This window comes from Trachurus trachurus (genome assembly GCF_905171665.1).
Source record: "Trachurus trachurus genome assembly, chromosome: 19".
NCBI lineage: Eukaryota > Metazoa > Chordata > Actinopteri > Carangiformes > Carangidae > Trachurus > Trachurus trachurus.
The window spans coordinates 6,630,370-6,656,478 of record NC_139913.1 but is presented as its reverse complement, the minus strand read 5'-3'; the positions used below and the strand labels follow the sequence as shown (position 1 = coordinate 6,656,478).

Sequence of the window (26,109 nt, the reverse complement as noted above, 5' to 3'; positions counted from 1 at the left end):
TGTTTGTGTGTGTCTGACCTCACCTCTATAGAAAACCTATCTGGCATAAAACAAGACCTCCTCCCAGTAAAAACTCCGACATACAGATGGTGTACACAAAGATTCGGCCGTTTTCCTTTTTTGACGGCGTGGTAAAAGGTGCAGTTCCAGTCGCCCCGGCAACTTTCCCCCTCGTCGTCTCTCTGTGTGGGTATAACCTGCAGCCATCCCCTACTTTGCAGCTGCTTGCATCAATGCCAATGGATGGATGGGATGGATGGGATGGATGGATGGGCTGGATAGGAGGAAAAAGGGGCATGATCACAGTGTACTGTTTTCTGCACGCCTCCCCCTTACTCTGTATGGATCCATCCTTTGCGCTGGATCGACGTCACTTCTTCTGTGAGAGGAAAAAACGACCTGCTCTGTCTGTCTGCTCTTCTTTTTTTTTCAGATGCTTTGGTTGCATGTGTTGACACAAGGGCACAAACCAGCCTGCAATCATTTGTTCACAGGAAAACAAACGATTTTCATAACGAAAGCCGCAACTGGGTTTTTCTTATGCAAACTCTCTCTAAATTAAGGAAGTGTCAGATGAAGCTATATGCATTCCAGGTCAAAGCCAGGTTTTTTTTTTCTGTGCTGCAGTCGACCGTATTTAAATGACACAGACTTGATAAGGCGATCCAGAAAGATGAGGTGCTCCACTAAATGCTTTTTCGTTTTTTATGAGCTTCCCTGTCTGACTGTGCCAATTAGCAAAGGCGTGTGGCCTGCTTTTTCTTCTCCTCTCTTCCTCCTTTTTTTTCCTCCTCCCTCTCCTGCTCCAACTCTCTTTCTAGATAGACGCTCTTTTCTATCTATGTTCCCACACACACACACACGAGCGCGTGCACGCACACCGCTGTACACACACCGAGCACACGTTTCACGTTTGGTGTATCATTAGCTTAGTGTGCGGGGAGGCGTTGGAGCCCGGGCTCTCTCCTGCCTTATCTCCATGTCAATCACAGCGTGTGTGTGAACATCAGTTGTAATGATCTCCATCCAGCCTGTCGGTGCGTGTTAGCGCCTGGCTTCCCTCGCCCCCGGAGCAAGCCGTTCCCTAGCTAATAGATGCAAAATTAAGCTGATCAATAGATGGCCTCAGCTCATTATTGACATGTTATTGCGGTGTGGGATTTTTGTCTGGGGGTTTTTATCCAGAGCTAGCCAGATGCAAGGCAGGAGGAGCGGAGAAATAACAACAACAACCAAAAAAAAAAAAAAAAAAGTTAGCGAAAATGGCTCACTTTATCTCAGCTCTGCAATGATATTATATTACGATAATTTATTCTCATTAATGTCATTTTTTTAGATGCTGGATGCATTTTCTATTTATATTCCTTGTACCAGTGGAGGAGTAATCACCTGCTCAGTGGTAGGAAATGAGATGGAGACTTTGTAAAACGCCATATTAAAGATTCATCAATAATTGGCATGTGTGCTGGCTGTTTGTGTTGCAAAGGAGGAGGAGGAGGTGTTGGGGGGGTGCAGGTTTTGGGAAGGGGGGGGGTTGATCACCATGTGATTGAGCTAAGTGGTAATTAACCATGAGAGAGGTGCGTTCGTGTGTGTGTGTGTGTGTTTCTTTTTCCAGCTGTACACATCCACGCATGAAGACGCGTGTGCTGCTGCTGCTGCTGCTGGGAGGGGAAGGTGCAGGGTGAAGGTTGGGGAGGGGGGTGGGGGGGTTCATCGCTGACAGGAGTGATTTGGAGGTGAGCGCCGGGGCAATGTGGTCAGGTTAGAGAGGGACAGGATGGAGGTGGTGGGTGGTGGTGGGGTGGGGGGCTAAGGAGCCACCCACTCTGGCCTCAACCACAAAGCTGCCCCCCCCCCTGACCTTCCTCAGGTCTTATTGTCATGGAAGCATCTCCCATTTTAATGAGCTCCAATAACCAAGCCCTTATTACTTATTTATTCATTAAGCCACCGTGGCAAAGCGGCAGTACCCCACTGTGTGAGTGTGCATGTAATTGCCTGTGTGGGAATCCCCCCCAACCACCCCCAACCACCCCACAGATACCCTTCCTCCATGCACAATATCACAGTAAATACCCGTGTTAAGTAACACCACCAATAATAAGTGGGGTTAAAGCTAATTGAACCAAAAACGGATCGCTCACAGCTGATGTATCATCCAAGCCGGTTGGGTTCCAAATCTATAACCCCAGACCATATTTGAGATTTTTTGAGCCGGGACCCTTAAAATTCTGGGCTTTAGGTATGCTGAGGGAGTAGGCCTCATGAATATGGAGGCTGAACTGCTTCAAGGTGTATGTGCAAGTGTGAAAGAGACACAAAACAGGCTGAATGTTTGTTGGTTTCGTATGATGCTCCTGTGAAGATTAATTGCCTGTTGGTATGTGTGTACGTGTGTGTGTGTATGTGTGTGTGATGCCTTCGACATAATGCTTTCTGATTGATGAATATGCGTAGGTGGAACTGTGTGATATCGTGTAGTGTTTTTTTCAGAGTATACCAAGTCTTTGTGAAGCCTGAGAGTGTACACATTCTCTCCCTCTGAGGCATGTTTCATAGCTTCCTTATATCCAGTCTACCGTTTAACTAATTCATAGTGAACTCTCGCAGAACAAAACCAGACACCCAACATCAAGGGCAGCGTTCAGCTCTCCTCCAGCACAATACCAAATACAGCATTCTCCAGCAGAACGTGGGCGCTGCAATCAGCTTACTTTTCTCCCTCAGCAAAAGAGCTCAGCTGCCGTTCACCTTTTTAACTCTAACCCTCCACGCCCCTCACCCTGCTTCCTCGCAAGCAAAGGTAAGCGTGTTGCGAGCGCACCGGTTGCCCAACCTCTTCACCTTCCTCAGCCCTTGCCTGGCCTGGCCCTCCTTGCGTAAGGGGGCTCAGACACACCTGGGCCTGCAGACGTGCCTGTTCACCTCCACGCTGCCTCTAAAGTAGGTCAGTGTGTACGGATCTCCCAACCAGGGAAGTCCAGGATCTGATCTTTGCCCCTGTTCCTGGTCCCAGCCGCCTGTTTTCTGCTGAGTGGTGTATGGGGCCTCTCAGCTGATTACCATTAGTAATGATGCTGGTGTGAATATACAGAGCACACACATCGCAATTACTGTCAATACACAGACCGAGGCTGTAGTTAAACTGCATATTTACATTGGTTTCAGTCTTTTCTTTTGTGATTTGATTGTTTGTTGTTCAGCATTAGTTACAGTACAGAATGAAGCACAGACAGGAAAGTAGAGTCTCTAGAAAGACCGGGTCTGCTGTTTCAACTTTCAAAAAGGTTTCACTCTTGATCCAGGATGTATATTAAATTCTCTAGATCTGATAAGTGCCAAACATCCTTGTGAGCAAACCAGTTAGTCCAGCACACCTAGATATCCTGTTACCTGGAGACATTATAGCAAGGAAGGTAAATGAACTTGTTGCTATGTGAAAGATTTGATAGAGCACTGCAGTATGCCACATGTTGTTGTGGCTTTAAAGCATTAGTTTCATCGATGCTGCTTTTAAAAAAAATAAGTCAGCACTCTGTTGAATTCACATATATCTTTCTCTGGCCTTTGTGGTGTGAACATGAAATGAAAACAGGAGAAGTAACTCCAGAAGAGAGTATTGACGACTAATCCCACCCTGTTGATTAGTGAAGTTAACCATAATTACAGCTCTAATAGGAGTACTAAGTAAGATGCATCGATCAAGCTGCTGCATATATTACAGTCGCAAAACGATCCTTGCTTCTGGCTTCATAACATGCAGCCCACTCAATTTGGGATTGTGGAAGCCAACCAAAGCAGCCAAAAGCCCAAGTTAGATTTGTGTCTGAGTAAAGGAAAAGAAAGAAAGGAAGGAAGGAAGGAAGAAAGAGAGAGAGGGAGAGTCATTGGGATAGAAGAGCAGCGATGAGCTCTGTGAAGCGGGAGAAGCACCTGAAAGCAGAGGCATTCTGCAGCCGAGCCTGATGCTAAAGGTGCCAGAGCGCCTGTTCATTAGCGGGGCTGATGGAAGACTAGCCAGCTCCTGCTGGCCTTCACCCTCCCTGCCACTATTTATAGAGCAGCCAAGAGATACTCCTAATGACACAGGGAGAGGGACAGTGGGAAAGGGGGGAGGGGGGCGTGGGGTGCAAAAGTCAGAAATCGAATGCTGTTTACTTTCTGAGGCTCGCTGAGAAGTCGGAGTGTTTTGGACTGCAATCACGTCACCACCCCCCACCCCCCCTCCCCTCTCCGCTTCCTCTGAGAGCACTGCACCCACCGCATGTGCATCCAGGTGTAATCTCTGCTATAGTCTGTAATCATCCAATCAATTTAATTATAGGCAGTAAACCATGTTTTTGTTAAACATATGAGCACTGCACAATTTAGTCCCTGTGCGATTGTCACAGGGGAAAAAAAAAAAAAAAAAAAAAATTGTGTTGGCTGCGTGTTGTGCAATCCTTTTGAAACTTTCCGGTCAATCAGCTGGTGTTTGAACAGCACATTTGTCCACACCTGCTAAGTAAACAGTGTCAGAGCAAAGCCATGCGCATGAACCAGTGTTTAAGGGAGCGAGACTAACTCTCCAGAACAGGCCAGATAAAAGTCCAGCGTTCATGGAGGTGAAGTCTAAAAACTGAGCAGTGCTTCTTTCTTTCTTTTTGAATCAAATCTACTGGCTTTCTGAGATATTTTGAACAATAGTAGTTTCACGTTCAGCTCGATTTTCAAGGGGTGAGTCGGGTAGAGAGGATGGAGAGGTCACGTGCATGTGGAGAAAAAAAAAAGGCTTATATGAGAGTGTCAGGTTGAGTTTTTTTTCCTGTAAGGAAGCGAGAGATGGGGAGTTTGAGGTGGAGGTGGAGATTGTTGGCAAACGGGCAGGGGTAGGAGGTGAGGAGGAGGATGAGGAGGAGGAGGAGGAGGGAAGGTTTTGGATCAGGTTGGCTGCCCCGGTGCTGTCAGGGCCAGTGGAACCCCCAAGGTGTTCTGGCTTTAGAGTAAATATGGGCCCAGCGGACCCCTTCCTGCCCCAGGGCACACAAACCCCAGGCCTTCCCACATTCCACTTTTATTTTCCTGGTTGCAAAATGCCTCTGGCTATCAGAGCAGGTGGGGTGTGAGTGTGTGTTTTTTTTTTTTTTTTTTTTTAATATTTACTCATAAAATGTGCATTAGCAGAACCAAAGCAGCCGTGATGGGCCCTCTTGTGTCTGCTAACTTTCTCCCAGTTTGGTCGAGAAATCCTCGTGCTATAGGCCTACTTCCATTCGCTTTTTTAACCCGTCCGTTTGCACTGCACTCAGAAACAAACACGGTCTATCGTCTTTTTTTTTTTATATTTTGTTTTTAACCAAGAGGATTTCAAAGGGTCTGTGTTGCATTAAGCTTCTCCCTCCCTCAATTACAGAAAATTACCGTCCCCTCCTCAACAAATTACATGTTTGTATAACCACGTGTTTGCTTCTTCTGCTGCACCTGCGAGCGAGGACAAAGACTGCCGGCAATATCCGCAACAGATCAAGACAATATGCTCGGCTCTCGTTTTTTAAAGGGATAAAATTGTAGTCAAACTGGATGTACTAATCTCTTAAGCTTGGTGCAGTTTACTTGCAGAGCTTTGAATGGGCTCATCTTACTAGCCTTGATCATTTCAGACTTAAATAAAGCTCTTTATAGTAGCAGTCTGATTGGTTTAATCTGCAAGCTGTCAATCCCATCGCTGAGCGCTCTCCCAGAGGAGCTGCACGCCGCGCCTGTCGACCAGAGGATGTTTCAAATGTGGGTGAGCGTTGTCGTTCAGGTGCCGCGTATTTATGTACAGTAAAGTGCATGTAACGGTATGTCGAGGGAGGGAGGGAGGGGGTCACCGCGAACCTACATGTGTTATCCTCCGCACACACTGGCTGTAAATGTGCGAAGTGAAGCCATGTCATGCCTGCGATGATGCGAGGAGGCCACAGATGGGCCGAAGATCTGCTGGACTCTCTAGATCGACATCCAGCATCCATATGCTGACTCTCAACCCAAGCTGCTATCTGTCTGTCAGTGTGTGTGTGTGTGTGTGTCTGTCGCTCGCTCACATGGCTGGAAAACGCTCGGACAGATCCCCCCAGCGGTCCTCATCATCTGTCCCACGGTCCCCTGCTGGAGAGTGGACCAGTGTTTGGGAGCCATATTGGCACATAAGGAGCTCTGTTTGTTTGTTTGATTGGTCTGAAGCCCTCTGCTCTTAATCCAAAACAAAACGAACAAGCCGTGCGGTGGCTGCCGCTCCAGCCGCCAGGCCGCATGTGATAAACACATCAGATGGAGGAGAGAGAGGGGGAAAAAAAGAAAGAAAAAAAAGTTGGTTGTTGACCAGAAACAGGCAGAACAATCCTGCGCTTTTTGCGTGTCTGTCGTTCACACTGAAAAATTTACGAGTAAGACTTTTCCTGTCTTTCTGTCAATGGCTCATATTGACGTTTGGTTAATGTTTGATAGAATCTGGAAAAAGAAGCTTTTATTTTGGGGAGGATCAGAGTCTAGCTCCGGTAGGAAGGGGTGTTTTAGGGGCCAAATTGCTTCTGTGGCAGCTTGTTGAATTAGTAACAACGGTGTGTGTGTGTGTATGTGTGGAAGTGTCGGTGTTGTGGACGTGTGAGGATGATGTTGATGTGTGAGCGCTCAGGATCAGGATGCCCCCTTCCATTTGTCTTCAACCTGCTGCCCCTCTGCCACCACGAGCTGTGACACCCCCGGCTTGTTTTCACTGCGATGACAGTCGGTGTGGATCTGGGTTAACACTTGTGTAGCTCATAACATGCCAAGCCCCCCCCCCCCCCCCCCCATCCCAGTAGCTGCATGTTTAAAAATAGTGTGGTGATAAAACAGCACTGGAACAAGTGGGAGATAAATTGATCAACAGATTATCAATCTCCAGAAATACAAGTGTCTTTAGGCGCTTTCTGTCCAGGCTAATTGGTTAATTGAAAAAAATAACCAATCAATAATGACAATGATTATTTGCTGTAGGCCTTGTAAACAACAACCCCGCCCCCCACTCTCCACTTACCACCAACTCCCCATCTTCTGCTTGGGGAAGCAGTAGTGGACAGGGAAATCGGGGACAGTGAGAGTGAGTTCATCTCTCTGTAAGGATTTAGAGGACTCCCTTGTCTTTCACTTCATCAGAGACAATTGAGTCATTCAGCTCCCATTGTGGGGCTGGCCAGGCGAGGAGGAGGGAGGAGGGGAGGGGAGGGGGTGCAGGGTAGGGTAGGGGAAGGGGAACAGAGGGTGAGGGTGGTGGTGGTGGGGAGAAGGAGAAGCCGTCTGCTGCTGCACAACACGGAGCGGGAGCACAACCACTGGGTGGCTCCTACAGGGTGGGGGTCTGTCAAGCAGGAGGAGGGGGGGGCTGGTTAGTGTTTGAGTGTGTGTGTGTGTGTGTGTGGCAGAGGAAATTGGGAGGTGGGGGGGGGGGGGGGGGGGGGGGAGGAAGAGAGACAGAGGAGAAGAGAGAGTTATCCTGGAACTCCGGAGCAATTTGTCACATTGGAATGGCTCTTGAGTTACCCGGGGGGCCCCCTCATAGCAGGAGAGTTTTCAGGTCGCAGAGTGAATATGGTGGGGGGTAGAGGGGGGGTAGAGGGGCTGGGGGGGCTGGGAGGGAGGGGCAGAGAGGGGTCAGAGGTCACGGGCCTCCTCGAGCCCATGCAGGCGGCGGTGCGTCCGTTAGCGAGCAAGCAGGGCAGACGGGCGGGTGGAGAGACAGAGACAGAGAGAGAGAAAGAGGAAGGAGGCCAAGAAGGGGGGGAGGGAGGGAGGAGGGGAGAGAGGAGAGGGGGTGAGAGGAGGGGAGGGGGGAGGAGGGGGGGGGGGGGGGGGTCGGAAAGCCCGGTGCCTGCCAGGGCTCCGTTTTCCTTGGCATGCTTGTAAAACCTGCAGGAGAGATTAGTGTGTGAGAACATTTGCAATAGCAGGGCTGAAGAGGAGCCACTTGTCAGGGCATGCGCTCCGGCACCCTTCCCCTCTCTCCCTCTCTCCCTCTCTCTCTCCCTCTCTCCCCTTCTCCCTCTCTCTCTCTCTCTCTCTCTCTCTCTCTGTAGTCTTTCAAAGCCTCTCTCGTCCCCCCGTTGCCACACTCGGGGGGTGTCACCTTCACGCTCCTTTACCCATCTCCTCCAGAATGTCCCCTCGACCCCGTTTTTTGCCAGCTGCAGCTGCGTTTGAATATTTGCATGTGCGAGCATGTGTGCACAGTACACGCAATGGCAGGCAGGACTTTCCCATGGACAAGACCCCCCCCCCTTCCACTCCACCCCCCCTCTCAGACCGCCACCCTCTCCCCACCTCTCTCTCCAGCGCTATACCCATGTCTTCTCTAGCCCTTCTGGCACCAATGGACACCGTCTTGAATTACCTCATAGATGACAGCGGCCCCGTCACTCTCTTCCTCCTCTTTTCCTGTTACAACACCCCCTCCTCCTCCCCTCCCCTCCTTGTCCCTCCTCCTCCTCCTCCTCCCCCCCTTCATGGCAATTAATACCCAGTGTGTGGGGTCCATAAAAAAAACCCACAAGACCTCAACTCTGGAGTTTTTACAACCTTTCCTTTTTCCACTCTCAGGACATACAAACAAGCATAAACAAACCCAGTATTTTAGCAGTAAAAAGCCATCGTGGGGTCATAAATGAGTGGTAGTGGTGGAGAAAGACCAGGCAGCAAACTGTGTTTTTTTTCCTAGCAGGGGCTGCAACTGAGGACATGGAGTCAATAACTCCCTCCAGCGTCTACCACTGGCAGGCACCCCACAGTGAACTCTCCGCTAATTACCACTGATATAGACACAGTCTCAGGAAGGGTCGCGACACACTCACTCACTCTCTGACCAGCTCTGACACACACACACACACACACAAACACACACACACTCTCTCTCTCAGACATGCATACAAACTAGCGGTCACCCTCTCTGAATGGCAACACAGATTGAATTAATGTACCTGCCTCTCCATGCAGGAGAGAAAGCTGCAACTGGGAGGACTGGGGTTATGAGGGAGATGGTTGTTGCACTCATCTATTCTAATTTATAGCAAACAAAACAAAACCATTGGTCAACAAGTGCTGAAACTTGATCCTGGGCCATGGTGGTGGGATGCATGTGAAATGTTTACAGGATTGCATGAAGCTCTGAGGTCGTTATAGGAGCGAAGCTTGTGATTTCAATCAGTCATGAAACATATAATTGAATAGGATTCAGACAGGATGTTGAAATGAAGCAACAAAACTGGACCATCAGAAATGCTGGTTTACAGATTTCTGTTCATGGTGTCATAGGCCCACATCTAATTCTTAAGTAAAGGTTCAACCCATTCATTTGCTTTTGAAATATCTGTGGCGCTGAGGTTTCACTTGTTTGTTCCCGTCGCTGCTCTTGTTCTGTTATTTTTTTAATTCCACAAGAATTTGTTTGAGTTAAATAGACTTTTTCCAACAAATGTTTTATATTTAAGCATCTTTTTGGACTTGAGCTGCAGGCAAGAGGTTTTTTTTTTTTTTTCTAAGGTATTTGCTTTTACTCTGCTGATGTTGAGCTCCAACACCAGTTTCCACCTTTTCTACAGTTTTCAGACCCTTCACCTCTCCGCGCCGCAGCCATTCCAAAGGCCTCAGAGCCGAAACAGCTGCTGTGACCTCTTTCCCTCAAACTAGGTGGCCGTGACATTGATAAGCAGAGCTCGGACCACATACTGGAGCAAAGTGAAACACCACCAGCAGTAGTCGGTGGCAGGAAGTCTTGCAGGGAGGGAACTCACTGTACCTACAGTCAATCTGAATGTGAAGTTTGATGACAGCAGATTCAAGATTGTTTTATTATTATTATGGGGCGTGTAATTGAAGATGCTCATTTTTTTATATAAGATGAGGCACCGAGTAGTCGACCGTTGTAGGTAGAACAGTCAACACAGCACATGTCATCAAATTAAAAGGCCTCCACCCAGTTTATAACGCAGACAGATGTTTCTCATGACCCTCGTTTCTGCTTATCTTGGTTTTCTGTGCTTATGTATGCGAGTCATAGAGAGAGAGAGATCGAAGGAGAGGTTGGTTGGGAGAAAAAAAAGAGAGAGAGAAAGAGAGAGAGGCCAAGTCAATCATTTATGGGAGCAGTCAGGAGGTTCAGCCTCAGAGGAGTGTGGTGAGACGCCACGCTTTAACCTCTTTATGGGCTCCAATAAAACTCTGACAACAGTCACATTTATGACATTAGGTCATCTTAAAAGCCATAAGCTATGTACAATACTTCCCCTAACCTCTGCCCTCCCCCCACCGAGCTCTAAATTAGTGACCTAATGAAATCCAAAGAAGCCACTCCTCGGCTACTTTAGAGACAAAAAGTTGTTTTGTTTTTGGATTCCGTACTCGCTGTGAAGGAGTTTAATGCCATATGTCCCTGGAGGGGTGAAAAAAAAGTGTCATTTGATTTACACAACCGCTGTGTGCTCTCCTGCTGGACTGGCAGATGCATGCTCGAGGCTATCTTCACCCCATCCACCATCCGCCTTCAAGATCTTTATTTGCTTTTCCATGTTTTTGAGTTTCCACACCCATCAAGAAATGTCGTCCCCTCCCGTCCCCGTCGTCCCCCCCTCCCTGTTTTTTTGTCTTACCTTTTAATTTGTTCTTTTTGGTTTTTGATTTCTGCATTGTTAACATGTTTTGTTTTCTTTCTTTCCATTCTGTTTCCTTTCTACCATTCAGTACCTACAGATGAAATGGCCCCTGCTAGATGTTCAACAAGGAGGTCTTCAAAGTAGACAAGCACTTAAAGATGCCAGGTCCCCGTCACCGGCACACATCGTTGTAAGTAACACTCCGCCCGGTACTTTTCCTCTCTCACCAGCTCTTCTTCCCTTTATTCATGACAGAAAGACAAACAAACGCTGCTTTCCCTGAACATCCTCAGTGTTAAAGCCCTCCCCCCCCTCCCCCCCTTTGCCCTGTGAATGGATGCTTTAACTGGAAAATGCATATTTGTTTGCATTTACCCCTAAATCACAGTCTCTATACGAATCCCAGTCAGTTTTATGTGAACTTCTTCTATACATGCACATTTTCACAATGCAAGTGTTGTGGTTTGCAGAAAGTAGAGCTTTTGTCTTGTTAGGGAGTGATCAGTGATCAGGAGGCGCGTGGCGTGGTGCTGGGGGGGGGGCTGCTTCTTTGGACAGCCACCCCTCAGCTTTCTACCGAGCTGGACGATAATGGAAAAGCTGGTCTCACGTTGACAACTTTTTTTTTTCTTCTTTTTCTTTTTTTTTCATGAGAAATGAGCTAATGCTGGGCTGCTAACATACTGTCTTTTGAAAAGAAAGTGTGGGCGCTCCTTCAACATTGATTACCCTATCCATGGAGTTGGAGGAGTATACTCTGGCAGGAGGAAGAGTTGGCTGGAACCGCCATAGGGGCATATGCAGCACATAACACATAACAGAGCATCACCACCGCAGGCATGTCGATATCTAAGAGGCTAGCAGCTTCTAGAGCGAACAGTCGGACGTGAACTTAGCAGTTAGCCAAAGGCAAAAAGTTTTCAGGAGGTCAGCGGAAAGGTTGAACATAGGGAGGTGTACGTATGTGGTCACGAGGTTAGCGAGCCAGGAAAATCAATGAGAGTGGGGACTGAGCAGAATTAATGAGGTGACCATGAATGCCCTCGGCCATTATTGGCACAGTTGTTACTTTTTTTTGTTTTGGAGTGGTGCATCTCCTTCTACATATTGTTATCAACACGGAAATTTGAAAAGGGCATAATGATTTTAGATGGAGAAGCCTTCCGAGTTAGTGCGCTCATGAATACACCATCTCCCGTGGTAAAAGTTCAACACTGGAGCTAATAACACACACAAGACCTTTTCCTTTTGGTTTTTTGTTTATGTACCGTGTGCATCAATGCAGTTAGGCGTCGTCATGGCTCTGGAGCTCGCACACGGAAGGCGGTGATGATTTTTATCGCACAAATTAGCCTGTCAAGAAACAGTGTCCCCTCTGAGTCACATTCGACATTTGATCAGTTCAGTTACTTTTATGGTCTGTAATAAAAAACCATCTCGAAACAGTTACTCAGAAGTTGGCGAGCCGAGGCCTCCTTGGTATTTTGCCAATTTAAGTTAAGCACATCTTAAAATAGCAGGAGTCGACAGGGTTGTATATTTGAAACAGAAACCTTGTCAAAAGTTGCGTTTTTTTTTAAGACAAAGAGCTGGAGATGACAGTGTTGTTCTGAACAAAACAAGCCCAGCTAAGGCCCTCCTTATCTACCCCTGTGATGCTGCTGTTATTTTTATACCTAAGAGTTCAGGGGCCTCTTCTTACTCTTGTTATTTTAGGAGACGCTGAAGACTCCCAGCTCCTATGAAGTCATTAAACTGGTTGTAGGAAGCAAAAGCTGCAGGTAAATGCTTGTGGTTTTATCCTGGTATGAGTCATGAGGCTGTAAATACTCACCACCTCACATCCACATCGACTCCTGCTGTACGATTTAAGAAGTTTTAGAGCAAAAAAAGTAAAAGCCGCAAGTTTTTAGAACGTGTTAGTGACGTTATCACACATTTTATATACATTTTTGTTGTTATATATACATTTTATTGGATTTCATGGGTGCGAAAGTGATCTATGATTATGACAAAATATTTTTGGATGCTTTTTTCTCCTCCTTTTTCCTTGGGAGACTAAATTTACAGATCCATTTTTCACTGTGTCCACAGACAGCTGTAATACAAACAGTCAAGTGTGCAACACTTAACAGGCTTAGAACAAACAGAAAACACCAGCAACTCATCACAAAAACAGAAACTGGCTGTGGGGCGAAAAAACAGACTTGAAACGGCAAAAGATGGACAAGCAGTCAAATGGAAAAAATAGGCTCAGCACATGGTTGCAGTTATACACGGGTTCACAACAACAAAATGTTGTGATTGTGCCCGATGAGGTACATGAAAAAGACAATACAGAAATAAATCATAGATAAAATGCCAGTCAAATGGCGGGTCGGCTTTTCTTTTGGTTTTGCTTTTAACGAAATACGGAGAAACCGTCTTGTGAACGTTGAGATAATCACTACCAACTTTTACCTGCGCTGTAAAAAAAGTGACATCCATTGTGATCTCAAGTTACAAACACAATGTAATCCTGTTTATTGTTGGGTTTCTGTTGAGTTTTCGAGAGGAACGATGGACACCGTTTGGTTATGATTGCAATCGGAGGTGTTTTTGCAGATTATGAGGAGATTTTTTTTAGCAAAACCAAAGAAAAAAACACCAAATTCCACAATCATCTTTGGAAAGTCTAGAAAATGGTTGAAGCTGATGATAAATATCTGAACCTTGAACCTTCTTCTTTTGCTCTTTTTTTTCCCATTACGGGGGGGCTTTAGCTTTGAGCAGAAAAGGCAAAGAGAAGCAGAGCGGAGCAGTGGGAGCGCCGTTAAATGCACATCCTAATTAGTTCTGACACTGATCAATAAGAGAGAATATATTGTAATATTTGTGGTCATATTGCCCAGCCCTGGTGTGATCTGTTTGATAGAGTACACAGGCTGATAAGATCAGAGGCATTGCAGCATCACTGCATAGGCACACAACTCGCTGTTGGCACAAGTGATGAAATTGAATGTGAAATGCAGCTTGTATTGTTGGCGCCCCTTCCATCCTGCTCCAGCATCCACCTCTGACTGAGAAGGAAGTGTGATTGAATGTTTCGCTGGTTTGCATCATACCGGCTGTCGTACATATAGAAAAGACAGATTACTGTGGACAGCATCGTGAATGCCAATGATAACCCCACACGGACTCCCGCTGGTGTCACTCAGTCAATCAGTCAAGGTTTTTTTTTTTCCCCTCCCTTCCTCCCTTCCTTCCTTCCCCTCCTTTTTTTTTTTTTTTTAAACTTCAGGATGCCAGTCTGCATGTTCCAATACGTGATCCCCTTATCAATAAATTGGGCTGTAAACGGTAGTTTCTTTTTGTTTACAAATGCGCAGAAACACTCGGGCACCTTGACCTCTCCCTGCCTCGGAGCGCTCGCAGGCTGCATTGGCAGTGATAAGGAGCCGTGGATCGGCCTGCGAGATAAAGGCGATCTGAAGCCCGAGTGACCCTGACAAACAGTTGAAACAACAATAGACAGACAGCGAGAGATAGAAGCAGAGATATAGAGATGGCTGGAGATAAGACTCAGAGTTGTGGCGGAGGAAGAGCGTGGCGTTGGAGGAAGGGGGGGGAGAAGGAGGCAAACGGACAGACGGTCAGGCTGAATGAAGCCAGGTGGAATACTTGAGTGTCGGCCCCGAGAAAAGAGGAAGTGACCTCACGCCGGCTGGTCTTTCTGAGGGCAACGCTATGTGCCCCTGTTTACCATGCTCTCAAAGGGGGCCACGCAGGGCCTTTTTGAAGTGGCTGACCACCCCGCAGGCAGCCCTCAAAACCTGCCGCCGCTGAACTTTTATGCCATTGGCTGAACGTTATTCAATATTTATCCACCTATTGATGTGTCTTTTTTTTTAAGGGAGAGACTCCCAGAAGCATTCTCATGCCTCACACGGCTCCTGAGGGAAGGATCATAAACAGTCCTTGCTTTGTCAACCCGCCTTTTTTTTATTGTGATGTTTTAATTTGACATTGTGGGTTTAAAGAGTCTTTGTGGATACTTAGCAGCAGGCAGTGACGGATGAATTTAGGAAGGGGAGTGTGCGCGTGCATAAGCGTGTGTGCGTGTGTGTGTTTTGGACTGTTTTCACACTCTCTATTATTTAGACTGTGATTATTGCATTAACCCAATAACGCAACATAACATACCATACCAGATTGTTTTGTAAATCTGCTGTTTAAAGTGTGATAGCATCAACAATGGTGCAGTGAAGGCCTCAGCAGGAGTCCAGCCTCATGTGGGTAATGTCATGACATCATTTGGCTGAAAAGCATTAAAGCATCTCGTCTTACATATGGAACTTTTTCCAGTGTCGTATAAAGAACAGCGGCTATAGATTTCAACTGAAGTCATTTTATTTTATTTATTTTATTTTTTATGGTATCACATTTGTTCATTTGTAATTCTGGGAATTAGGACACAAACATGCACATGTTAAGAGCCTACACACAAACTACACTTTCCTGACATTCATGCACACACACTCACTCACACACACACACACACACATACACAGACAAACACATGCACACACAGCCTTAGAGTCTAGAGCCTAGCCCCGGCTGAACAATGTCTCCATTGTTTTGTGGGCTTTCACTGGCAGCAGGGGATGGCTGGAGTGTTAACCATTTCCCAACTGCACCTCACTGTGTTGTTAGCGTGTGTGTGTGTGTGTGTGTCAGAGGTAGTGAAGCCCAGGGATCAAGAGAGGGAGGGCACTTGTTCCAAGTGTATGGTAATTAGTGTGGAGGAAGTGATGGAATCTGGCCATTTTTACGGCCTGTAAGACCTCCCACCTGAGCCTTTACAACTACTGAACATGCTTAGTTTATTCCCATTCACTCTCACGTGTCTCTATGAAGAATGTGCACTGGGAAAGGGCTGTGTGAAAAGACAGGCATGTTTTTGATATTATATATAAAAAAACCCACAGCATTTAGCCAAGCATTCAGGAAAAGACATGGCACAATAACTCTGCGGATCCCCCACAATGGGCCAAAGGACTGGACGGGCCATGCGACTGCTGCTCCAGGGGTTAGTGTTTAGAAAAGACACAGCCCTGGATCACATTCATCCTCCTTGAGCGCTTCTCTGTCCATTTTGGAGGAACGTGGGGGGGTTGGGGGGGATAAAGAAGGGCTTCCTGTGGTCTGAATGGAGGCCGTGCACCTGGTCTGGTCAAACAATTGCTGGGGACTCGGGGAGGTCTGGCCTCCTCGGCTGTTAATGAGCGACCCGGCGGTCAGCGGCCACCACCCACACACTGTCCACAGGCTTTACCTAGAAGGCTTTCCCTATCCTGACTTACACCGACCTTTCGCTGCTCTTTCCCTCTGCATTTCAAGCACTTTTTGTCTTCTCTCTGTGCACGCATCCCTCGATCCATCCCTCCATCCCTCCATCCATCCATCCATCCATCCACCCTCAACCTTCGCTGCAAGGGAAAAGCTTTAAGTATCACATGTTTATTTACCGCTGTGGTCACTAGAGTTGCAAACAAGGCTCTTTGCATGTAAAGATTTTTATTTATGATGATTTCATTTCAGTTCTTCTTTGCACATGATCCAACCCCCCCCCCCCCAGATAGAGGCCTTTGTGCCTGTCAGCTGTCTCTCACTTGTCTTCTCCAGACAAGATGCTTGTTCATGGGGTCACGCTTACATCATCGGCTCGAGCCCAAAAAAATGGGAGGCCGTCGAGACGTGGCGTCAGGCCCGGGAGCCGTGACAATGAAAATGAGAGCACCTCTGTCATTGTATCTGTCCAGCAGTCTGGACCGGCTTCTTGTTTCCCACAGACAATCCACTCAGTGTTGTTGGCTTAGTCAGCAACAATACCACAACACAGACTGAAGAGTCTTCACACTCACTTCACGGACTTCACTTCACAGAATCCCCCAAATGTTATTTTTTTAAAGTAGAGGTTTCTGCTAAGTTGCCGTCGGAGCCGTCGTGTAGCTATAGCGACGACGTTAAAGGGCCAAATGAGCGGAATTCAAAACTTTGCAAAAAATTTTTTGTCGAACATGTAGATTGAATTTGTGACGAACTCTTAGCTTCTGCATTACAACATCTGATTGCAGGAAATGTGAATAGCAGCTTTTTGTATTGCCCCCCCCCTCCCCCTACCTCTCAATCTGTGTGTGTGTGTGTGTGTAAGTAGCTCTAGGGCCATTGTCGTCTTTTCTTTCCTTGCTGTGGTATTTGACCGATATATAACCCCTCGTGAACTTAACCCACCCCGGGGAACGTGTGACTCCATGTTGGACACGCACATTTTCAAAGGATAATAGATATTTGTATCTGGAAGTGTGTGTGTGTGTGTGTGTGTGTGTGCCGCGCAGCGCTCACCGGTCTGGCTGTTATGAGAAGTTATCACGTTGGCCTCAGGTTCAAGCACAAGTACAAATAGAAGCTGCTGATCTTTGTGCAGCGACCTGCACAGTAGCTTGTATTGTATGTACACACTGCTGCACTTCAGTAAATCAAAGGCCCTGTTGCTTCTCTGATTCCTCCACCATCATGTTGCAAATCTTACACCTCCCTTTCCATATTTTCCTCCTCCTCTTTCTTCCTTTTTATCATCTCCAGTTGTATCAGAGCCATGTACTGTATTTGCCATTACGTCCAGTAGATAGGAATCCATAGTTGAAACCATCAGAAATGACTCCTCTGGGGACCCGTAGTCTTCACACTTTTCATGCTGTCATTTAAAACCCATTAGGCGTCTCATCCACTCTTTGTTTCTGTGCTGGATCTTGCTGCCTTGGTGGCAACGACAGTGGATTCCCTCAGATCAGCTGGAGCGTCTGTGAAGGTGCTGCCGGGTGCTAAGGAGGTTAAATGTTCTACTGAAGCGAAATGTGGTTTTAACAACCAGCCAGCACAGCTTCCAACAGCCGTGTAAACCAGTTCAGAGCCAGTGTTCTCCTATTCTCTCTGTGTAAAAATCAGTAATAATGGTGCCGAACATGCACCCGGGAGAAAGCTGAGCCAGCAGAGGTGAGCTAGTAGTTTAAATAACTAAAAAGCCAGGGGATGCATTATATCCTGGGAGAACACGTTTGCTTTTGCATAAAAAAAAAACTAAAAAAAAAAAAAACCCTGTTGGCTGGGATTGTGTGCAGATGTGCATTTTGTGTGTGTGTGTGTGTATGCGAAGGAGAGATGGAGAGCTGATATAATTGTGTGACTTGGGAACGTCCATCTTTGCCTTTCAGGGGCCCTTCTGCTGGGAATTCCCTGGACAGTCAGATCTGAGCCTTCACCAATTTCATTTGGTGAGAGAACTTTGAATTCCAAAAATATCTTGCTGGATTTTTTTATTTTGTTTTGTTTTGGTTGATTCCACGCACAAATTAACAACTGATAATTGATGATTTTTTAAAAGCAAAAAAAAAAAAAAAAAAAAAAAAATGAATGAAAAGCCTAAATCCTGGTGATGATGAGTGATGATAATCATGCTGTGTTGCGCTTTGTGCTAATTCAGTGCTGCTGCTTTGATGCTGATGTGCTTCTTTTTAATGTCTAAAAATGCCAATTTCCCCACCATGGGATATTTGTGTTGGAGCCTCATACATTTGACCAATGTGCTTACTTAACATTTCTTTTAACACTAAACAAAGACGGTCCAGTTTCCTGAGGGGAGTTCAGTTGTCATCTTTCTCAGTTTTGTTTTTCACTCTTAACTCATCTCTATGTGTTTGTTATGTGTCCTGTTCCTAACGGGTCTTTGGTTTCTGGATCGCTCTGGTTTAATGACAACATCCTCTTCTAGCTTTTTGGGAGTATAGTTGTCAAAAAAAAAAAAAAAAGTGGATGTATTTGGTTTGAATAAGCTGAGACTCCAGCAGCAGCAGCAGGAGCAGTCAGAGAGTCTTTTCAGCTTTGTTTGTGTTTTATTTCTCTGCACAGCTGTTTTGAAGACTTGTCTCTATTAAACAGCATCTGGATATAAAGAGCGGAGCGATAATACACAGTCCGCGTCCCCCTTCGGTTGAAGATTCGGAGTAAATATTTCATGATATAGTGTCACAGACCAGAATCCTCCTCCGTCCGCCGCTGTGCTGCCACTTTAAAAAATCAGTCCCTCGAACGCTGGCTGTAATTTAAAGAAACCAGAGCCCAAAGGTACAAAAATTTGTCTTGATTTTCCTGCGGCGCCAACATGCTGAGGACATCAGTGAGCCTTGTTTTGGTTTGCTTCACTTAGGCTCTGTGAAGCTAGAAAGAGGGCTGGCATTACCAAGCCCAAAGGGGGGAACTTATTAATCTCCTCTGAGGCGACCGTGGACTCTGTGGATTGCCTACTTGAATTGTTTGACTAATCAATTGCTTGTTGATTTTGCACACTCTGCAGGGCCTTTGTTGTCGGTAAATAACATGAGTCCTTCAAAAAAAAAAGGAGAGAAGGATAGGGGGAAAAGAAACAAGGTAAAGCGTGCTTGATTGTGCAAATAGCTGTTAATATGACGGTGGAGTCTGCTAGGATTTAAAACAAAACAACAACAACAAAAAAGAAAAAGAAGGAGAAGCAAAAAAAAAAAAAAAAACCTCCTTTCCCCATGTCAACATGCTGCCTCTCTCTCTTCCCTCCCTCTCTTATACAAGCACCTTTGCTAGAACTTGTTTGACAAGGTCTGGCAGGATCACTGTTGGGTGTGCCTGTCTGTCTTTCTGCGTGTGTGCGTGTGTGTGTGTTTGTGTCTTACAAACACACCTTTGTCTACACCAGTGCATATGTAGTATCCTTCCCTGCATCTAAGGTGTGACTCGAGTTTTAGATGACAGGTCGTCAGAGTCAGTTCACTTCAGGTTATAAACTTTTGTGTGTTTGCATACAATGACGTGAACTCATTTAACCCCAGAGGCCGGACTTGCAGGCTTGTGTGGAGGGAATACTGAGCAGGAAGATCAGACACACACACAGAAAAAAAAGACACACAGCAGGCTTTAGAGAGAATGTGGTAATCATGATTTGGTCATAGTTCGTTTGCACAAAGAAGCAGGATCAAGGTTCAGAAATTATATTGATAAATAATCTAATTTATGGCGAAGCGCTCCTGACAGACTGACAGTCGAGTGCACTCATCTTTGACTAATTTTCCCTGGGATAACGTGATCCCCGGCTCCGTTGTGCGGCGGCGGCCCGGGCCTCCGGAGTGACAACAGACTCAGCAGCTCCCTGTGCTACTGTATTAACACTGGAGGCCGTTTCACAGAGAAACTTGTTTTGACAGAACTCCAGGTGTCTTATTGTTGGGGCTGGCATGGTTCAACAGATTTACCAATTAGCACTGGGCCGAGGGCAGGGGAAGGGTGGGAGGAGAGGAGAGGAGAGGGGAGAGAAGGGAGGGAAGGAACGAACGAAAATGGGAGGGGGGAGAGAGTAAGCAAGTGAGTGAGGAAAGGAGGAAGGAGAGGGAGGGAGGATGGATGAGGCGGATTTGGCCGCAGTGATGGAATGAGGTTTTGAGTGAGAGGGGAAGGTGAGGCGGGAGAGGAGGAGGAGGAGGAGAAGGAGGAGGAGGTGGGAAAGGGGACAAGACGAGAAGAGGAGGGGGGGGGGGGGGGGGGGGGGGGTTGTGGCCATACGGAGGCAGGCTGGAGTAAGGCGATCCGTGACCTCGTTTTTTTTTTCTTTTCTTTTCTTTTTTTTCTCTTTTTCCCAGCAGCAGCAGCAGCAGCAGCAGCAGCAGCAGCAGCAGCAGCATGGAAGAGTTTGAGGTCTGAGCTGAGCCACAAAGAGGAGGAAGGGGAGGAGGAGGGGAGGGGGGGGGGGGGGGGGGGGCTACGTAGAAAAGGAAGGAGAGAGGGAAACTGTGTTAATTCATGACAACTTTACCACAGCTGAGTTTCTTGTGTGTGTGTGTGTGTGTGTGTTTTTTTTCCACACATAGGTACCTGCTGGGGGGTGAACAGAAGTGCGGTAGTTTTATTCTTATAGATAAACTCCTGACACTTGATTCGGTTGTTGTGTGTTGTGTTGTGTTGTGTTGTGTTGCTAACACACATCCATCCGTCTGCAGGGGGGGAGCGCTGATTTTTTTTTTTTGTTTTGGCTCCAAGTCCCTCCTGGCTTGCCTGTTCTCACTCTGGTACGAGGCAGAATTTGTGTGGGATTAAACACGACGTTATTACTCTCACTAACCCTCTTTGTTATTCCTCAGAAAATATCTGCTCCTTTTTCCAGGAAGTTTGGAAGTGAACTTTTGAGAACAGGGTGAAGTGATTTAGTAAATATCCCAGGGGTGGCCCGCAGAATGCAGAGCAGTTTTTTTTTTTTTTTTTTGGCTCATGAGTGTTATGACACCGGCACATGTGCCCACACATGCGTTGCTGCACCGCATGTATGTGTAGGTACATGTGCCCTTTAAGCTGGAAAATAGAACTGAAACTATAACTACAGGACGTGTTTCACTACTCGTGCTTCTTTTGGAGATGGAAAAACTATTGTTACTTTTTTTTTTTTTTTTAAGTTGCATGTTTTTTTTTTGTATGTATTTGAGCCAACCAATCACAAACCAGAAAAGTCAGGCTTTTCTCTATATGTAGGAAGCCGTCAGGTCAACAGCTAAACTCAAAATATAGAAAGTAGCAGAGGGAGGGAAAAGGTTGCGGAGTAGCAAGTTGTCTAATGTTTTTAGTGTGTAAGCAGAGCATGGGATGTCTGGTCTGAGTCACTGTTGAAAAAAAGTTGAATAGCTGCTAACAAGCCCATTGTTTAGAGTTAAACAGCCCCCCCCCCGCCCCCCTCCCTTCAACCAACTGCAGCTGGCTCCACCTGAGCAGAGCAAAAACTATAGGACAGCCATGAGCGTGTTCCTAGAAACCAGTCATTGTGAGAGGAGAGGAGTGCGGATGCTTCCTGCTGCTCCACTTGTAAGTTTTAAGTTAAAGTAAAAGTTTGTGTTCTGCAGGAGAACTCAAGCTACACTGACATGCGGTAATAAGGCCTTTAAAGAATACACACCGTTCATGTGAGCTCGAAAGCTTCAGTCAAGTCAGTCAGTCTTCGCGAAATCCAAATACTTTTTTTTTTATTACCACTGAGCAAGACTGAATTCATTACAGCAGCCAGCCGGGGAAGGTTCGACATTTAGACGCTTTGACACTTGAAGCCTTTCAGGAATCCTGTTTCAAAATATTCAGATCCTGTACCCGGCCCTGGCAACCTCACCGCGTGGGATGCCAGGGGAAAGGTTAAACCCAAATGAAGACATCAGCGTTTAATAAGCAAAACACAAAAAAGGTGTTTGATCAGTGGAGATTACAGTCAAAAAGCTCATTTCTGGACATCCTTCATAAGTGTGGCCTCGTGAATCTGCCTCGATCCCACTATTGCTCTTGTTGTATACATAAAGCACGTACATGTACAAGCAGCTTGTGATAGAGAGTGATGGAGACAGCTTTCTGGAGATAGTGGTGGTGGTGGTGGTGGATAGGAGAGGAGGAGGGGGGGGGGGGGGGCGGGAGGAGGAGAAGAACATGAAGCCCCGCCAAATTCCCCAAAGAACAATTTACAGTTATGGATGAATACACTGTCACAGTCAAATCTGAACAGCGTGGATGTGTGTGTGCTGAGGACGGTGGAATGCTGAGTGATTCCAGAGAGCACTTAAGCTGCCTCGAATTCATTTTTTTCTCTCGCCCTGTTCCCACCCACTTTATAACAGGAGAGGGGGCTTCTCTGTAGAGTTTGCAGGGGTAAACACCGGGGTATCTGCTTTCCTAGTCATTTAGCGGCGTTCCTCCGTCACCTTCCTCATATATTCTAAACAGTGTTTTTGAGATTTGTGTCGGGCCAGCGCGAACGACACTAACCCTCCCAATTTATTTGATTTTTTTGTTCCACTCGGCAGTTCCAATGAAGACCTATCTGAACTTTTTGTTGGATTTGTTTGGCTCCGGTTTTGATGTGCCGTGTTGTTATTTTTTATTTTTTCCGTCTCTTCTCTGTCTTCTCCGTCTGTGTGTGTAGTCGACGGTGTCTGAATGCCAGGCCCTGCTTTTGTCTCGGGCTCGGGGAAGGAATTGTGATGTGAGACTTTATTTTCCTACCCAGTCAGTTTCTTTGAGCATTTTTATTCCCCCCCTCCCCTCCTCTCTCCTCTCCCCTTCCCCACACCCCCTCTCCAAACCCCCCCTCCCACCACCTCGCTCCTGTGTTTTTGTTTTGTTTTTGTTTTTTTCTAATAGTCCTGGAAGTTTGGGACACTTCTTTGAGGCAGGTGACGCCGCGATTTGACTGCTCTTGCATACCTGTGCAGGTGTGCACACGCTTTTGTATTTATTTATCCAGCCTTTCCAAAAAGAAAAAGAAAAAAGAAAAAGAGAAATCTTGTCTCTCTGAATGGGCTGTTAAAGTGTCACTGAAATCTGTCATGTCATAGGAGGAGGAGGGAAGTGTGATGGGGTGAAAAGGAGACCTGGATTCCACGAGATTAAGGAGGATCATCATACGAGAGGTTTTTGGATGAAGGGAAGGATGGCTCAATCCTGACGGTAGATGAGCTGTTTTCCATGGAAGAGGAGTCAGTCAGTAACATGTCGGAGCACTTTTTATTCTCATCAGCGAGAGATGTGCTATATAGTAGACTGCTGCTCAGCGTTGGCCAGACGTTGCCTTGGAAAAAAAAAGATGCAGAGAGTTGCATGCTGGGAAAAGAATAAACAAGCCTGGCTGTCACCAAAGTTGGGGAAGAATCCTTAGTGCAGCGTTACTGTCAAAAAGCAGCTTCCATTTCATTCATTATTAACATTACCTAAACGCATTATTTGTGTATTTATTCATTCATTTGTCTTGTTAACATCCTCCCGGAGTAAGATAAACAGCGGCGGCCAGACTGGCTGTGTGACAGTCGGGTGTGTGAGATTTGAATAAAGAGCCCGGCAGCGTGATTGGAGCGAGACAGGAGCCGATTCGATGGACACCAGACTTCCTCTCCAGGCTCATTAAGGGACAGTAAGGCGATGATGTCGAATCGGCGCGCACTTTACCGGCCTGCCTTCTTCTTTGAACAGCGTCGCCCTCTTATCTGCAACATGCTCTGTTCCTCCATAACAAGACGCTCCCACTCTCGCGCGCATGCACACACGCACGCACGCACACGCTCTTGTCTGTCTCTCTCTCTCGCTCTCTCCCCCTCGCGCACAAGCGTTCTGCCTACATACACACTCCCTCACACTTATTTAGTTTGTGTAGACAGAAAACTCTTAAGTATGTGGCTTGTCCACAGAATTTTGGCAGCTTTTGTTGTATTTTCTCCTACGCTATCGAAAAAGCCCGGTACTTGTTTTCTTTTTTTGTTCTGTTTTTTTTTTTCTGCACAGACATCACAAATGGATATTTTAATTGGAACTTTTGGCACTGTCTCCATCTTGTGTTGGAATGGCAGACAAGTGAGTGGCTGGCGAGGCCGGGGCCGGGCTGATTGGTGTGTAGCGAGGCGTGCCTAAATCAACTGGCAGCATGAATAGCTTGCTTGATTCTCACTGGCATTCACTGGAATCCATGACATTTTTTTTTTTTTTTTTTTTTTTCAAACAAGATTCTTTCTTTGGAGAGAGTCTGGGATAACCAACAGGGAAGAGAGAGGGAGAGAGAGAGGGAGAGAATACCTCCTGCTCCCATGAAGCATGACTTCCCTTTTGTTTTGTTGGTGCAATTTGCCTGCCTTTATGCCGACTCACTTTTTTGGGGGGGGCTTTTGTGTTGTCAGAATTAAACAACTAACCCATGTTGTTGCCGCTCTCCAGCCGCAATCATTCGCTTTTACAACTTCATATGGTTTTGAGATCTTAATGTACTTGTGATCACATCAGCGTAGAGAGTTGTTGTCGTCGCACTTTTGATTTCAGAATGGATTTAATTTACATAACAACTCAGAGCGAACAGGCTTGTTGGGGTTGGTTGAATAAGAAAACATGTGGACGGACTCATCGGCCTTGAAGATAATATAAAATATCTGATTGTTAAAGTGTCATTCAGTCTGCAGGCTGTGCTGGATTAGACTTTGTATGCACTCTGTTTAGATGCCTATTGCAAAGTTGTTTATTCTTATTTTTCTAAAGGATCTTTGTGAACCTTTACAGGCAGGTAAATGCCCAACACGAAACATTTTATTCTTTTTATTCTTTATTTTTACTAACAAAGCTTTTCGTTGTGTGACCATGAAGAAGAAGATAATACAAATGTGCTGTTTTTTTTTTTATTCTTCTTCTCCTTCTGCAGTAAGTCTGTCAGTGCTTCCACTCCTCTGGGCTTCAACAATGGCAGAAATACTTGAGATATTACTCACATCTCCAAAGTTTGCATAGAGGTTTAAGTTAATAGATTATTCATACATGCACCTTTTGGAATTTTGAGGAAATATCCACGTCCAGATTTCAGGGAATTGCAAGTGAATAGATCACCAACCCCAAATGACATGTTGGGCTGGACTGCTTAGGGGGAAAGCTCACTTTGGCTCGGCTGCAGCGACTAATGCAAACCACATGTTTGAGCTGCGCATCTGCATAAGTACACACCTGTTTAAACTGTGGACAGTCTTTTTTACCTCAAACAGTAAATTCAGGCACACTCACGCCAGCGGCACAGCGGCTGCAGAGCCCGGGTCAGGTTGGAGTCATTGTAATCCTCCTTGACATAATGGAGTCCTTGTGTTTGGCTGCATGGGCCTGTGTGAGTGTGTCAGTGTGTGTATGTGTATGTGTATGTGTGTGTGTGTGTGGAGGAAGAAGAAGAAGAGAGAGAATGGGAGAAAGATATGCTGTATGTCCAGGTGGGGTTGTGTGATCTGTATATACTCTGTGAATGCAAATAAGTGTTTTTGTGAGTGTGTGTGTGGTAGTGGGGCCTTCCTCTCCGGGCTGGTAGTCAGTGCTGTGTAATTACCTGGCTGTCTGCCACCAAGCCCCACTGGAGAAGAGACAGGAGTGGAGCTGTGTCTTACACAACGTAACGCTGCAGCAGCCCATCTCAACCACTGGACCACAGTTTGTTCAGCTTGGGGTGTGTGGGCGCGACACAGTAACCTCTGGAGAGCCAGACCAGGTCGCTGAAGGTTTCGAAAGACTCACGTATTAAAGGTTATTCCAATCACATCTTCTTTTCTTTTTTTAAGCGAGGAAAACGGGCTCGAAATGTATCAACACTCAGGTTTGTGTACAGTATGAGCTTAAAAACTCAATAATGGCGAATTACCATTATGTTGATGTCAGAAAATTGGGCAAAATGTCTTTCACATGTTCCCACAACCCAACGTGAAGTCAAAAATCCAAAGCTAATTTAATAAGTTTTAATATAATTTGATTTATTTAATTTGATGATATAAAATGGAAACGCAGCCAATTCTTGCATTGGAGCTGAAAAACATAAAAAGTAAAAAAAAAAAAAAAGAAAAAAAGAGCGAGCTCTCTGGGTTTTTGC

At 46.2% G+C, this 26,109-nt stretch overlaps 1 protein-coding gene across 11 annotated transcripts in view; it reads left to right on the top strand.

The window, feature by feature from the left end:
• tcf7l2 (transcription factor 7 like 2) overlaps window positions 1-26,109 on the top strand; it is a 95,036-nt gene that overhangs the window by 22,187 nt on the left and 46,740 nt on the right. For 6 of the 11 annotated variants that reach the window (XM_083994267.1, XM_083994258.1, XM_083994266.1 and 3 more), the window contains exon 4: window positions 10,735-10,836. In XM_083994267.1, the coding sequence (XP_083850393.1) occupies window positions 10,735-10,836 (102 nt within the window). Of the gene's footprint in view, window positions 1-10,734; window positions 10,837-17,899; window positions 17,960-26,109 lie in introns of all 11 variants that reach the window. The other 5 variants (XM_083994262.1, XM_083994260.1, XM_083994261.1 and 2 more) reach the window with 1 other exon arrangement.